Here is a 16667-nt window from a genome sequence, read left to right as displayed (position 1 = left end):
TGTGGAAAGATCCCCCAGGGTCACACCCCAGCCTAGCATGCTGGCATCTGTGGTCACTATCCTGGTAGGCTCCACATGAAAACAATGTCCCTGGGACAGATTCACAATGTTCAACCACCAGCTCAAAATGTCCTGGACCTGTGGGGAGTACACAGGATTCCCCTGTTGGTAATCCTGGCCACTCGGCAGCCAATGGAACAACACATGGTTGATCCCTGGGTGCATATGTAAATGAGCCCAAGGTAGCACCATCAGAGATGCGGACATAAGCCCCTAAAGCCTCAACCATTGACTCACATCCCTGAGACAGCAACCCCTGAATGTCCTTTACCGGAGTCAGTTTCCTGTCCAGAGGCAGGAACACCTTCCCCACCAAAGTCATGAACTGGGCCCCAATGTAAGTCAGATCCTGTGTTGGGGTGAGAAATTATTTGCTGAGATTCACCAAAAAACACGATCCTGCAACCCCTTGCAGACTTTCGTGACATGCTGTTCCGCCTTAGAAAAAGAAGAGTCAGAAATCAGTAAATCATCTAAACATGGGAAAATCAGAATCCCCATTCAATGCAAAACGCCAATCAGGGGAACTAAAACCTTAGTAAACAACCTAAGTGAAAAACACAGACCAAAAGAAAATTCCTTGAATTGGTAATGGTGACCCAGAACACCAAATCCCAAAAACCGATGTGACGTCAGATGGACCGGCACATGCAGATATGCATCCTGTAGGTCCAGAGACACCAGGAAGCCACCCTGATTGATGAAGGGCATAATAAGTTGAAGAGACATCATCTTGAACTTCACTTTGGGAATGAACTGGTTCAGCTAATTCAAATCCAGGACAGATCTGAGATCGCCCGTATGTTTTTCCACCAGAAAGAGAGTAGAATAAAATCCCTACCCTGCCTGCAAATGAGGCACTGGAATGATGGCACTTTTCTTTAAGAGGATGTAAACTGCGTCCTTGAGGGCATGATGCTCCCCCCCCATTGCATGACTCAAAAAATCTCGAGAAGGGAGATTCCATAAATCCACTTATGAATCCCTCCGCCACCAACTGAAGCCCCCAATGGTCTTTAACTAGCTGCTGCCAGACCTAGGAAAACCGAGAGATGGGGCACCCCCCTGAACGCCTAGCACTGCCATATAGTCAGGGTTTAGACACAGTTGGGGAAGAGGAAGGTGGCTGCTGGAACTGGGGTTTATCTTAGGAAGGGGCACCACGGCCACTCCCCCTACCAAGAAAGGGATGGTTAGATGTACCCTGGCGGTCTGGATCAAAAGTCCTCTGGTTACCAAACAAATTAGGATGGCCAGCCTTTTCAAGAGCAAGCAGCTTGTGACCCGCAGCCGATTTGTTCACCATGTTCACCAAAGGAGTTCCTAACAAATTCACCCCAGAAAAAGGAATTTTCATCAGTAACCCTTTCTGGGCAGCAATAGCCTTCCATCACCTTAACCACATCTGGCTCCTAGCAGCTATGGACGACCCCGCAGTAGATGCAGCCGCACCCAGGGAGTCAAAAGAAATGTCTGACAAAAGTCTGACCTGTTTTTCCATCATAGGCAAAGTAGAAGAGACGTCCTCCCCCTGGTCCATCAACTCTGCCAGAGATTGTAAGTCTTTGAGGAAGAATTCAATTATATAGGGAGATTAGGCAGCAGCTCTGATCGTAAAATTAGAAGCAGCAAATGTGGGTTTAACAGCAGAGCCAACCCTCTTATCTACTGAGCCTGATGGAGAGACATCTTCAGGTATGATCGTATCCTGGGAGGCCAACCCTGCCAACACGGAATTCACCTTAACGGATGTCTGGAATATGTCTGCAAAGTTCTGCAAAAGACACATTTGGCCAAAAAACGTGGAAAACCATGTTAGGCCACATTCTTCCATTCATTATGTAACACCTTTTGTACAGAAGAAGGATCTGTAAAGATTAAGGTTCCGGACGTTGATATTGGAAGAAAAAAATCACCATTTAACTAAGGAATACCAAATTCTGGCAGATACGCAGAAGAAACTCCTTCAACTTGATCATGCCATGAGTGATGTAATTTGTGGGGTAATTAGCAGAGCATGGCAAGGGAGCAAGTTATAGTACTACTCTCCTTGATTCATATGTCTGGAAATTATGCAATTATTTGTCTGGGATGTATGCGATTATTCCTCTTGTGTATTCTTACTTGTTGTCAATACTGGATTTATGTCCTTCCTTCTTTCCTTTGTAAAGCGCTCTGATATCCTTCGGGATCTTGTTCACGCTATATAAAACTTTATAAATAAAATAAATAAAAAATAGTTACCTTAAAGCACGAGTTATAGCTACTTGACATAGCTATAACTGGTGTATTTATGTGATTTTGTTTGCTTAAATCGGCATGTTTTAACTGACATTTTCACCAAACTATAATGTCCCTTTAACCTTTTGTTTCAGTGAATTTCGAGTTTTTATTTTATTTTAAGTAACATTTCATTACTATATGTAAAGCCAACCCCCCACAGGGTCTTTGGCTGTGCACAGCAGAAGGGTGGCCACAAGGCCTAGGTGGCACACCCCCCACAGGCAATCCTGCGGGGTTAGCAACAAGGCCTGACCTGCGACAAATCTTTGTGGCCAACCCGCCCAGAGGCAACCAACCCCGCCCCTACACATGTAGGCAACCCCCACAGTGGGCGCAGCATGGGATTGGTCCCAAGCCACGCCCTGCCTCCAACTGCACACACGCAGCCACCTGAAGGCAGCCAACCCCAACATCGCTCAGGGCCTTATGTCGTGCGTGGCATGGGGTTAGCTGAAGGACCTGTCTTGCAGCCAAGCCCTGCGAACAACTCCTGCATGCAGTCAACCCCACACTGCACACAGCCTTTGGCCGTGCACAGTGGGGTGTTGGCCACAGGGCTTGGTCTGCTGCCAGGCCCTGTGGCCAAACCCCAAGCAGACTGATCACCACACACAACACACAGCCTTTATCGTTGGGTTGACATTCGGGCCCTGGGGACTTCATCCCCTAAGGCAAACATGTATATTAAGGGGATGGGGTGTGCAGCCCTTTCCCGACCCTTACTTTAACCCTTGAATCCTATTGCCAGGGCCAGTTTCGAAAAAAAGGGGAGGGGTTCCATGTGGTCTCCATCCACAAGCCTTAAAAGGATCCCGGGACCGAATCCCTTGGTGCCAAATATAATAAACGGGGGGGGGGGGGGGGGTCCACGTGGCCCGAGCCTTATTAGGCCTCAGAAATACATCCCTAGGGCCGTTCCTTGTTTTAAAAGGGGAAGAGTGCCACACAACCCCTCTCCCAGAGCCTTCTCTGGCCCCAGTGACCCCATCCACTGGGCCTTTTTTTAATTTTTATTGGGAGGAAGGCAACATGCCTCCTCTCCCCGAGCCTCATTAGGCCCTGGGTACTACATCCCTAATGCTGTATATATTTTAAAGGAAAAGGGGGAACATGGCCCCCTCCCTGAGCCTGTTATGGCCCAGGGGACCCCATCCCCTGGGCCTCATTTTAATATAGGTGGGTCCAACACATTGTGGGTTGCAGGAGAGCCCCAGGGCCACTGCGGCTCAGCCAGCTCTCTGCATGCTTGCTCCCATCCATATGTAAAGCCAACCTCTGCACATGGCCATCAGCCTGTGGCCATGCCCTACAGCTAAACACAAGCTAGCAGCCAACCCCATGCCACACACGGCCAGAGGGTTAGCCTTTGGGCTCAGGGGACCCCATCTCCCGGGCATTTTTTTTTAATAGGTGAGGGGCATGGTCCCTTTCCCCCCAGCCACTTCGGGCCCCAGGGACTCCATCTCTGGACCCACGCGATACTTGTAAAGTGGAGAGGGGCATGTGGCCATACCTTCCAAGCCAGAAGGGACCATGGGGCCTTTAAGGGGAGGGGTGCACAACACCCCATCCCAAGCCAATAGTGGCCCAGGGAACCGCAGCAAAAACATAAGTATCGAGGAGCGGGGGGGACGCAGCCCGTTTCCTGTGCCTTAATAGGCCCCAGGGACTGCATCCCCCCAGCCAGATTTCAATAATATGGAGAGGGAGCCACAAGGCCCCCCTCCCCGAGCCTTCATAGGCCCTGGAGGCCGTATCCCGAAACTTAATAGGTCCCAGTGAGCCCCTTTTCCTGGGGCTGATTGTCATTATAATGGTGAGGGGGCCACGCAGACCCCTCCCTGAGCCTATTGTGGTCCTTGGGACCCCATCCCAGCCAACTGGAGCAGATGTCTATTGCTTGCTTGCTGGGCCAGAGGCAGCGTGCCTTTTTTTATAACCTACAACCGAGCTCCACAGAGTACATAGGTAGAGGGGTACTATAGGGAACAGAGTGGCACTGCAGGCCATTAAAGGCAGAGAGACACAAAAAAAGAAGGGTAACGGTGGACTTTGCCTGTTAGCGCCGAGACACTCCGTGGAGTAGCTGTGTGCCTAACAAGTCCCTTGCATTCATTCATTTGTTTGTTCATTCAATGAAAGCAGACATGTCATTCCTGCCTGCGCTACTGCAGGCAGGGAAAGCATGTTTGCTACCAACCTGCGGGATATTTAAAAATGCTCTCACAGGTGTCCTGGAGGTGAGGTTCCTGGGACACTGTCTGTGAACTGACCCAGGGGGATGGGGTCCCTGGGGCCTTATTAGGCTTAGGGAGGGCCCTGAGACCCTCCCTTTAAAGTTGCGTTTGGCCTTGAGTAATGGGGTCCCCAGGACCTTTTAAAGCTCAGAGAGGGGAGCATGAACGGCCTCCTCCCCTTTTATATGACACACAGCCCATAGAGATTGGGTATCTGGGGCCTATTAAAGGTCGGGGAGAGGAGCATGCGGTCCTCCTCCCCTTTAAATGATACACAGCCACAGGGGTGGGGTTCTTGGGGCCTATTCATGTTCAGGGAGGGGGCCACGTGGCCCCACTCCCCTTTTTAACGACACACAGCCGTGGGGATGGGGTGCCCAGGACCTAATAAGGCATCAGTGTTGATGTGGTGGCATCCAATCAGATCTGAGCATGAGATCTGTCAGATCCACACAGCCCTGCAACATGAAATATACTATTTATTTAGCATTAATTGCTAAAAAACTAGTGAACGGATTTACACCAAACCACAAAAGGCACTTTGTCTGGACCAAGTTCTAGCTTTCTGCCAAATTTGGTGAAAATCTTGGGCTGTAGCTATGTCTAAAGTTCCTAAGGCAAAATGAATGGACAAAATGCGTTTTGGGACCCCTGTTTTTCTTGTCCCCGCTTGACGGATCACCCCCAAAACTTTCCAGGAAAGAGTTGACGTATTTTTATTTTCAAGTTTTGTGAAGATTTTTCAAACAGCGCCAATGATATAAGCACACTAAAAAATGCATTTCCTATGTTAACACAATACTAACTATAGCTACCCGGTGGTGACGACCACCGGGTTACGTATGTATAATATAACACCTCCCCAGGGCTGTGTAAAAAAATGCGTGGGGGGGTCCCAATCTGACCCACACTGCCCCGGGGACCGCCACCTCCCCGGGGCTTTAAGAAACAACAGCGGGGGCCATGTGGCCCCCCGCAGTCCCGGGGACCGTCACCCCCTGGGGCTGTGAAAAAAAAGTGTGGGGGGGTCCCAATCACCCCCATGCTGCCCCAGGGACCGCCACCTCCCCAGGGCTCTTTTATAAATTAAAACGTGTGAGGGGGCTTGAGCCTCACCACATGCCCCGGGGACCACCACCTCCCTGGGGCACTCTAAATATAAAATCGGGGGGTCCGTTACGGACACCCAGGCCCCAGGGACCACCACCTCCCCGGGGCTTTTAAAATGAAGAGAGGGGGGCCGCGCGGTCCCCCTCCAGGAGCCCTCGGTGGCCCTGTGGACCGCCATCCTCAAGGGCCGGCTCCTGCAGTGTCCTGGGGTGCCCACCCCGGGGACACTGCTGTTTGCAACGACAGGCTGCTCTCGCTTCAATGAAGCAAAGCAGAATTGCTTTTTCACAAGGGGAGCTGCAGACGGGGAGCTGCATGTCAGCAGCTCCCCTTGTGGAAAAGCAATGCCGGCTACCGCAGGAGGCGGGCAGCCGGCGGGACCGTGGGTGCATTGGGGCTCCCCCCACGGTCCCCAACGCTGAGGGCCGGCCCCGGGGGATGGGGTCCCCGGAGCTAGATGTGGCCCGGGAGAGGTGCCACGTGGCCCCCCTCCCCTGAGAAAAATAAAAAAAATTTAAAAGGCTGGCCCCAGGGGATGGTGTCCCCGGGCCTAGAAGTGGCCTGGGAGGGGGGCCAAGTGGCCCCCCTCCAAATAATTTTTAAAAAAAGAACATTCTGGCCATGCCCCGGGGGATGGGGTCCCCGGGGCAATAATTGGCCTCTGGAGGGGGGCAGCGCAGACCCCTCCCGTTTTTTTCTTTTTAAAAAGGGGTCAGGCCTCAGGGTCCCAAAAATAGTAAAAGAAGGGGGGCCACACAGCCCCCCTTCTAAAAAACAACAAACAAAAAAAGCCGGCATTGCGCCGGAGGCCCTGCCCCCTCCCTGCAGCACTCTGCAAACGCACCCCCTGGCACGTTGTAAGTTGGGGAATTAATTCCCCTTGAATAATGAGGGTCCCTGGGGGCCAACTAGCCCACTAAGTACCTCCAGTATGCGCCAGTGAGCTGCGTTGCAGAGAGGTGGTCATCAGTGATGTCACTGACCATGTCATGAATGATGTAATATGTGATGGCATCCGAACTGCACTGCAGGTAGCTGAACTAACTATAACGGGGGAATTTCTATGGTTTTGTATGAGAGAAATGTCCAACTAACTATAACGTCCCTGAAACCTATGGTTTTTTCAGTGAATTTCTAAGGTTTTTTAAATGCTAATTTCTAACTATAACGTGCGTGCCTGAACCTATGTTTTTTTCAGTGAATATATCTATACATATATATATATATATTCACTGAAAAAACCATAGGTTTCACACATGTTATAGTTAGCTGGACATTTTACTGATAAAAAAACCAATGAAATTCCCCCGTTATAGTTAATGCAGGCAACTATAACTCACGCAACCACAATCCTCTGCTGATGCTAATACTGTATTTAGACACGTATTTGCCCATGTCTTCTTCCATTAAATTTTAGCTATACATATATTGCAAATATTTTTTTTTCATAAAGACACATATGTCATCAGCAGAGGATTGCGGTTGCGTGAGTTATAGTTGCCTGCATTAACTATAACGGGGGAATTTCAGTAAAATGTCCAGCTAACTATAACATGTGTGAAACCTATGGTTTTTTCAGTGAATTTGCAAGGTTTTTTAAATGCTAATTCCTAACTATAACGTGTGTGAAAACCTATGGTTTTTTCAGTGAATTTGTACGGTTTTTTAAATGCTAAGTTACTTTACGCCATTCGTGGCGTGCGCGCCCACTTAACGCAGTTCGTTCCGTGCGCGCACGGTGCGCTTCGCGCACCGTGCGCGCACAGTGAGCACGCGGTGCGCATCGCGCACCGCGCGCCCACTTTACGCAGTTAGTGCCGTGCACGCAGGGTGGGCACGCGGTGCGCTACGCGCACCGCGTGCCCACGTTACGCTGGATGGGCCATGTACGCACGATGCGCTTCGCGCACCGTGCGCACATGGAGGACATATTATGCGCTTCGCTGTGAAAGGTAAGCTTTTATATTTTTTATAAGTCGTATATGCCATGCACAAATGTTGCACTTCGGGCACCATTTGTAGACGGGGTGGGGAGAGTGTGGATAATTTTTTTTTTTTTTTTTTAGATTTTTTACCGTACGCGTACGGTAAGCGTAATCGGCGATTTTTCGTAAAAAAATAAAAATGAATTTTTGCCCATGGGGGAAGTGTGGGGACACATTAATCAAGGCTAGGTGGTAATGAGCTGTCTAAACAGTCCCATTACATGTTTTTGGCCTTTGTTTTTCCTCACCCCTTAGGAGTGCGAGAGAGAAAATGGCGGCCGCCGCTTCCTGGTTTCGAACGATTCGAATGTTTACTAAGATCTAACAGCCAATCAGAATCGGGCTCGCGCACGTCACCGTACGCGTACGGTAAGCGCACCGTAAGCGCACCGTAAGCTGGCTCAGATATATATATTGATTTAAAGGCTATTTTCTCAGAATCTACTGAACAGATTTACACCAAACCTACAAAAGGCACTTCCTTGACCTGTAGACTACCTCTCTGCCAAATTTCAAGGAACTCTGTTCAGCCGTTCGGGCTGTAGCTGTGTCTAAAGGTCCTATGGAAAAATGCATGGGAAAAACGTGTTTTGGGACCCCCCTTTTATCTCAGCCCCCGCTTGACGAATCCCCCCGAGACTTTCAGGGTAGGAGCGGAGCATAGCGCCCCACCTATTTTAAAAATTTCACGAGAATTCGTCGACCGGCGCCAAAGTTATTCAAAATAGAATGTTGCGGTTTTCCTATGGAAACAGGGTCCTAACTATAACTACCTACTGGCGACCGCCAGTAGGTAATATATATATATATATATATCCAAACGAAGAGTGACATATATATATATATATTATCTACTGGCGGTCGCCAGTAGATAGTTATAGTTACAACCTATTTTCCATAGGAAATCTGAAAATTCTATTTGGAATAACTTTGGCGCCGATTGACGAATCCTCACGAAATTCTCAAAATAGGTGGGGCGCTCCGCTCCGCTCGAACCCTGAAAGTCTCGGGGTGATTCGTCAAGCAGGGGCCGAGAAAAAGGGGGGTCCCAAAACACGTTTTCCCCATGCATTTTTCCATAGGACCTTTAGTCGCAGCTACAGCCCGAACGGCTGAACAGAATTACGTGCAATTTGGCGGAGAGGTAGCCATAAGGTCAAGGAAGTGCCTTTTGAAGGTCTCGTGTAAATGTGTTCAGTATTTCCTGAGAAAATAGCATTTAAAACCATATCAATATCTATACGCGCGCACCGTGCGCGCACTGTGCGCGCACCCTGCCGTGCGCGAGCGCAATTCTGATTGGTTGTTAGATGTCGGTAAACATTCGAATCGGTCGAAACCAGGAAGTTTCGGCCACCATTTTGTCTCTCGCAGTCTGAGGGGGTGAAAAACAAAGGTGGAGAACGTGAAAAGGGGGCAGGGTGGACAGTTCCTCACCCCCTAGCCTTTGTCAGGGGGTCCCAGAAGGACCCCCAAGGGCCAAAAAATGTTTTTATTTTTTTTCGAAAAATCGCGGAGTGCGCGCACCCTGCGGGCACGGTAGAAACGGAAAAAATACGCGAAGTTTGAAAAATTCAACACGGTGCGCGCAAGCTGAAAATTCCATTAAAAAAAAACATACATAAATTAGCATTTAAAAAACCATTGAAATTCACTGAAAAAACCATAGATTTCACACACATTATAGTTACGAATTAGTATTTAAAAAACCTTGCAAATTCACTTAAAAAACCATAGGTTTCACACATGGTATAGTTAGCTGGACATTTCACTCGTAAAAAAACAATGAAATTCCCCCGTTATAGTGAGTGCTGGCAACTATAACTCACGCGACCGCAATCCTCTGCTGATGACGTCAGATATTACATCACTGATGACATATGTGTCTTTCTGAAAAATAAATATTTGTAATATATGTATAGCTAAAGATTAATGGAAGAAGACATGGGTAAATAAGTGTCTAAATACAGTGATGTAATATCTGACGTCATCAGCAGAGGATTGCGGTCGCGTGAGTTATAGTTGCCAGCACTAACTATAACGGGGGAATTTCATTGGTTTTTTACGAGTGAAATGTCCAGCTAACTATAACATGTGTGAAACCTATGGTTTTTTAAGTGAATATATATATATATATATATATTATCTACTGGCGGTCGCCAGTAGATAGTTATAGTTAGGATCGTGTTTCCATAGGAAATCTGAAAATTCTATTTTGAATAACTTTGGCGCCGGTTGACGAATCCTTGCAAAATTTTCAAAACTAATGGGGCGCTGCGCTCAGCTCCTACCCTGAAAGTCTCGGGGTGATTCGTCAAGCGGGGGCCGAGAAAAAAGGGGGGTCCTAAAACACGTTTTCCCCATGTATTTTCCCATAGGACCTTTAGTCGAAGGTACAGCCCGAACGGCTGAACAGAATTACTTGAAATTTGGCAAAGAGGTAGTCCTTAGGTCAAGGAAGTGCCTTTTGCATATATGGAGTCAATCTGTTTAGTATTTCCTGAGAAAATAGCATTTAAAAGCATATAAATATCTATAAGCGCGCACCGTGCGCGCGCCGTGCGCGAGCGTAATTCTGAGTGGTTGTTACTTGTCAGTCAACGTTCGAATCGGTCAAAATCAGGAAGTGTCGGCCGCCATTTTGTTTGTTTTGGGTGCGAGAGTGAAAAAGAGAGGTGGCGAACGTGAAAAGGGGGCAGGGTAGAGAGTTCCTGACCCCCTAGCCTTTGTCATGGGGTCCCTAAAGGACCCCGAAGGGTGAAAAAACATTTTAATTTTTTTTTTTAAATATCGCGAGGTGCGCGCACGGTGAAAAAAATTTAAAAATAAATAAATAATACATACATGACTTAGCATTTAAAAAACCGTACAAATTCACTTACAAACCATAGGCTTCACACACGTTATAGTTAGGAATTAGCATTTAAAAAACCTTGCAAATTCACTTAAAAAACCATAGGTTTCACACATGTTATAGTTAGGTGGACATTTCACTCATAAAAAACCAATGAAATTCCACCGTTATAGTTAGTTCAGATAACTATAACTCGCGCGACCGCAACTCTATCACAAGGATGATGTCATCAGTGATGTCATGAGTGATGCCACTGACCATGTCATGAGTGATGTAATATGTGATGTCATGAGCAGTGGATTGCGGGCACGCGAGTTATAGTTATCTGAACTAACTATAACGGTGGAATTTCATTGGTTTTTTATGAGAGAAATGTCCACCTAACTATAACATGTGTGAAACCTATGGTTTTTTTAAGTGAATATATATATATATATATCTATCCTTCAATTCCGTTTCACCGAAGGTTCCTCACAAGAACGGATACGGACCACGGTATTTGTGCCTCAGTTTTTATTCAATGCACAGTCGCCATAAAGCGTTTCAGATCGTGATATATATAGATATATTATCTACTGGCGGTCGCCAGTAGATAGTTATAGTTAGGATCGTGTTTCCATAGGAAATCTCAAAATTCTATTTTGAATAACTTTGGCGCCGGTTGACGAATCCTCGCGAAATTTTCAAAACTAATGGGGCGCTCCGTTCAGCTCCTACCCTGAAAGTCTCGGGGTGATTCGTCAAGCGGGGGCCGAGAAAAAAGGGGGGTCCCAAAACACGTTTTCCCCATGCATTTTTCCGTAGGACCTTTAGTCGAAGGTACAGCCCGAACGGCTGAACAGAATTACTTGAAATTTGGCAGAGAGGTAGTCCTCAGGTCAAGGATGTGCCTTTTGCAGGTCTGGTGTAAATCTGTTCAGTATTTCCAGAGAAAATAGCATTTAAAAGCATAGAAATATCTATACGTGCGCACGGTGCGCGCACGGTGACGTGCGCGAGCGCAATTCTGATTGGTTGTTAGATGTCAGTAAACATTCGAATCGGTCGAAATCAGGAAGTGTCGGCTGCCATTTTGTCTCTCGCCGTCTGAGGCAGTGAAAAACAAAGGTGGAGAAAGTGAAAAGGGGGCAGGGTGGACAGTTCCTGACCCCCTAGCCTTTGTCAGGGGGTCACAGAAGGACCCCCAAGGGTGAAAAAAACATTTTATTTTTTTTTCAAAAAATCGCGGGTTGCGCGCACCGTGCGCACAGTAAAAAAACATTTTAAAAAAAATAAAACATATAAGAACGTGAGACGGGGGCAGGGTAGAGAGTTTCTGACCCCCTAGCCTTTGTCAGAGGGTCCCTCAAGGACCCCGAAGGGTGAGAAAAAATCGCAAAGGTGCGCGCACAGTCCGCGCATGGTGCGCGCAAGCTGAAAATGCCATAAAAAAAAAAGATAAATAAATTAGTATTTAAAAAACCTTTGAAATTCACTGAAAAAACCATAGGTTTCACACACGTTATAGTTAGGAATTAGCATTTAAAAAACCTTGCAAATTCACTTAAAAAAACCATAGGTTTCACAAATGTTATAGTTAGCTGGACATTTCACTCGAAAAAAACCAATGAAATTCCCCCGTTATAGTTAGTTCAGACAACTATAACTCACACGACCGCAATCCACTGCTGATGACGTCAGATATTACATCACTGATGACATATGTGTCTTTCTGTAAAATAAATATTTGTAATATATGTATAGCTAAAGATTAATGGAAGAATAATTCGGTAAATAAGTGTCTAAATACAGTGATGTAATATCTGACGTCATCAGCAGTGGATTGCGGTCGCGTGAGTTATAGTTGCCTAAACTAACTATAACGGGGGAATTTCATCTGTTTTTTTCGAGTGAAATGTCCAGCTAACTATAACATTTGTGAAACCTATGGTTTTTTAAGTGAATATATATATATATATATATATATGTATATATAGAATTTCTATGGAGTGAACCAAGACAAAAGGCAGTGATCAAGGTACGTGAATATAGAATCATGAATAGTAAATCTATACTTACTTTTATGCACTTACCTTCTTGCCATTTTGGGCCTGAATATTTTGCCCCTGATATTTACGATGTTTCTGTGCTCTGTATTTCAAAATGCAATCGCCCTTGTTAAATTTGGGGGTGGGAGTTTGCGTCACTGTATTTTTGGAGTATTTTTATTACATACCCAGCCACATGGGCTCAAGCTCACACAGAGTTATGTAGCCTTGAACCCAGAGCTACCGAGTAAGAAGGACAATGGCTAGGTATTACTGCCAATTGCATGCATTGCAGGATTGAACCTGGCACCAATGCAACATTAACTGAAGGAAAAAAATAACCACTGTAATCTGAGAGTTTGTGAAGACTAACAAGAACACCCAAACCTATAGAGTAGCATTAGACACAGGCACAGTCTTATTTGATTTGCAGGTGTTACTGCCTAAGAACTATACTTGTGATTATCTTCAGTTTTAGGCTCGATAAATTGCCAAGCCTTGCATTTTTTAATTGATCTACAGTTTAAATGCCTTCATTTTCTATGGGTAAATAAAGTATCCATTATTTTTCACACTCATAGCCATGACTGGGTAGATAGTTTATTGAGTATCATTACTTGTGTTACACAGAATCTGGCATCTAAGGTGTCTACCACTTTCTGGAAAAAGCAATTTCCCATTACTGCTCACACTTGTAGCCCTTAGAAAATCAAGTGCAAAAGGGGAGTAACTCAGTTATGCAAATGGAGTGTAAAAGCACCAGAGGACCAGAGACAACAGTGGTAAAGGGTAATTTCCACTGACTGCCCCAGGGCCCTGAGAAAAGGTCTCACACCTCCTCCTTGACTAACTCCCTTCATTGCACTAGTAGGTCCTGGATCACCTCATCTACTTAGGACCAGCACCAGTTGTAACTAATTGTTTTTACTTTTTCAAACCCTCATTCCTAAGTCATCTGTGCGATGAAGGGCATCTCATGTTCTAACCCTTCTTCTAGATATAAGGCCAAATCTAGAACTAACTTACATCAATTGAAAACAAATGCGACCCGTAACTCACCTATTGAAACTATGAGATTCTGCTACCCTGATTCTGACTCCTCTTGTTAACCACCTGCGGGCACACCTCAACAGAGTACTCCTGTCATGAGATTACGTATTATCCTTGCATTTTATCAGAGACACCTTCTTCAAAAAGACTATTCTCACAGGAAGACCTTACCTGGGAATGGTCCTTTCATCTCATTTTCCTCTGGTCGAGCTGCCTCAGGAGCATTCTCATCCCCCTGAGTTGACGGCACAGAAGCAACGGAAATCTTCTTTGCTTTTACCCTGGCACTGACCCGGTTCCTCTGGTTGTTCAGTCTGATGGTGGACCTAGTCCGGCTCCCTCTGGGCGCTGGCAGGTCCCGGGAGAGCCAGCCATCACCATGCTCATCCAAAAAGAGTGGGTTGATGATGCAGAGAGCTCCCTTCTCAGTGGTGATCTGGATTCTGCACAGCGGCTGCTTCTGGGAGTCCTCAGCAGGTCCAGGGTTCAACATCACCTCCCCTTCTGCGGAACCCATCATGCTTGAGAACTCTTTGCTGGGAGCAGGAGATGCTGTCCAAAACTCTGATAGAGAATCCAGATAACAGGACACATCAACATTAGGATAGCCTAAAAAAACAGACAAATGAATGACATAAAAAGAAAAGGCACACAGAGTCACTGTTACAGTCAAAATTATCAGTAGGGGCTGTGGAATTGGGGCACACATGGGTGTCAAAGAATAAGTGTGTAACCAGTGAACAGGGTGAAAATCACTACAAGTAAGTTAAATGCCTATATAAAACAGAGAAGGTCACCGCTGTCACACCTCCTGTACTGGGTGGGGGGGGGTAGCCCCCCCCCCCCCCATAGACAGAGCCATGTAGAGGCAAGGAATAATCCATACTGTTAGGGCAGCAGGTGGAGGGTAATTCCCTCGAGAGTAACAACAAGCTGAGGAACATACTGACATGAGGTAACTTCAGACCATCTACAGGACAAGGTAAAGCCTCATATTCAGAGAATCCCATTCGACAAGCAGTGATCCCACAATAAGAACAGCAGTGGAGAGGCACAAAGTGATCTCCTGAGAGAGAGCAACAAAGGAGTCAAGAAAGGACCCCCTCAATCTATGCACCCTTGGGGGCAAGGACAGATCTCATCAGCAAGAAGACCCAGTGGGAGAAGTAAGGACCCTGTGATCTGAGCACCCTGTGGGACAACTTCCGATCCATTCCAGGCGCTATAGGAACACTAGTTGATCATGAGCTGTGGGTCGATGGACAAAGAAGTAACAAGTCCAGGCTCCTTCACAAACCTCACGGGGATCCGTGAACCAGCGGTGCAGCTCAAGGAGCTATTGACGCCAAGGATGGCAGGATTGGTGCGAAAGATTTTGTTGCCCAAAGTAAAGTGTCATCTTGATGCCACGGTTGCATTTCAGAATATCGAGGCAACAAACATGGCCCTACAAACATCTCAACTACCACTGGTCAAAACAACGAATAGCTAAGGACGGACACCGACATGTACTTGCCTTGAACATATATAACGATAGACATTATTCTGCAGTCAATATATTTGTAGGTCGTGGGAAAAACTATATATTCTGGAAGAACGTCACCCTGGGTGACTGCACAGGCATTCCTAGAAGTGACCGGGAGCATTCACTAAGATTCGTGCAGCAGGCGCAGTGGCAGCAGGGCCCAGGGGTGTGAACGGCCAATTAGACCTCAATTAGGAATATCTTTTGGCGTTTAATTGGAATGCAGGCCTGTAGGGGCCTTTCACTAGCTGGTGGTAGAGCCCAAGGCACCCTTGCTCCGCCACAGATGGTCAGGAGACGCAATACAATCCGAACAGGGTCCGAGTTTGTCATCATGTCCAAAGCAATGACCACGACCAGGTTATCATCGAAGGGCGCGTCGCTGCCACGTTTCCCAGGTCCATGGGTGACAAGCTGCTCCGGAACAGTTTTTGGCTGTTTTCTTTTTAAATGTTGGAGATTTGTAGTTGGTCATTCATTATAAAACCGGGATAACAAATCCCAGAATCCAAAGAAGAAAAAAAACGGCCTGGGCCAACTTGGTCCTCGAGTAGGGTGACCAGAATTTTAAAGCCAAAAACTGGGACATGTCCCCGAAACAGAAGAAGGACTAGAATTTTACTTCAACCCAGCACACTGCATGGACCTGGTAAAACTTGGCAGCATCACGGTCCGTGAGTGCCACCCCTCCCCGTGCAACAACGCTGTAGAAAAAACAGCACACACAAGCGATAAAAACCCTCTCTTCGCCACACTGTCTGTGCTGCGGAGGTTCAGCGTGACACTCACTCAGTCCGAGCGCGGCCATGGCCTGCAGAGGGGCTCTGCTCCGGGCGCGGAGGAAGGAAGGCGGCGGGCGCAGGACGCTGGGCAGCACATCTCTGAAAAGCAGAAGAGTTGGGTGTGTTTCGCCGTTAGTGCTGTGTCTCAACCAGTTCCTGCGTTTCTGTCACAGAAGAGTCTGTCCTCCGCACTGACCCCTCCCCCGCCTCCACCACCACCACCACTCCACTTCCCCCTAGTTACGTTACTTCTCACTCCACTGTGTTCTCACCTCCTGACTTCCATACACAGACCCCACCTCCCCCCCCAGAGTGCACTGTGCCCCCCCTGCAAAGCCCTCAGACTGCACTGTGCCCCCCCTTCCCCCCGCAACAACGCCCCTTTCTTACAGGACAGTCATACCGGATTCGGGTTTGACACACGCATGCTGGATTGCACACTACCAGCAGCATCGCTTCTTATATCCTGTATATACTCCTCTAATGGTAGCAACGCTCTGACATCACCAGAGCGCTGCCGTCGAAGTTATGACATCAGAGCATTACTGTTAATGACATGATTTTTTTTCCGCAGGCACCTTCCTCCCTTACCATGTTCCCTCCCCCCGCCCCCCCCCCACCCCCTGTATTTTTTGGCATCTGGCAGTATTAACGTGTATTACAGATGGTATTCATACTTGAAAATGACAGGGCAGGCCCAATGCACCCACACCCAGATATATACGCACCAGATTACCTCACACAAGGTCAAATT

General features: G+C 47.1%; 1 protein-coding gene across 2 annotated transcripts in view; it reads right to left on the bottom strand.

Moving 5' to 3' along the window:
* Nucleotides 1-16071, bottom strand: part of RINL (Ras and Rab interactor like) — a 125367-nt gene extending 109296 nt beyond the window's left edge. The window contains exons 1-2 of one of the 2 annotated variants that reach the window (XM_085625001.1): nt 15921-16071; nt 13778-14215 (exon numbers count right to left, since the gene is read on the bottom strand). In XM_085625001.1, coding sequence (XP_085481127.1) covers nt 13778-14215; nt 15921-15939 — 457 coding nt within the window. In that variant the 5' untranslated portion in view covers nt 15940-16071. The remainder of the gene's footprint in view (nt 1-13777; nt 14216-15920) is intronic. The other variant, XM_085625002.1, reaches the window with a different exon arrangement.
* Nucleotides 16072-16667: the final 596 nt, after the last annotated feature.

The sequence above is a fragment of the Triturus cristatus genome, chromosome 9, assembly GCF_964204655.1.
Source record: "Triturus cristatus chromosome 9, aTriCri1.1, whole genome shotgun sequence".
NCBI lineage: Eukaryota > Metazoa > Chordata > Amphibia > Caudata > Salamandridae > Triturus > Triturus cristatus.
Note: the sequence above shows the minus strand (reverse complement) of the source record. Positions and strands in the feature narration are given on the sequence as shown.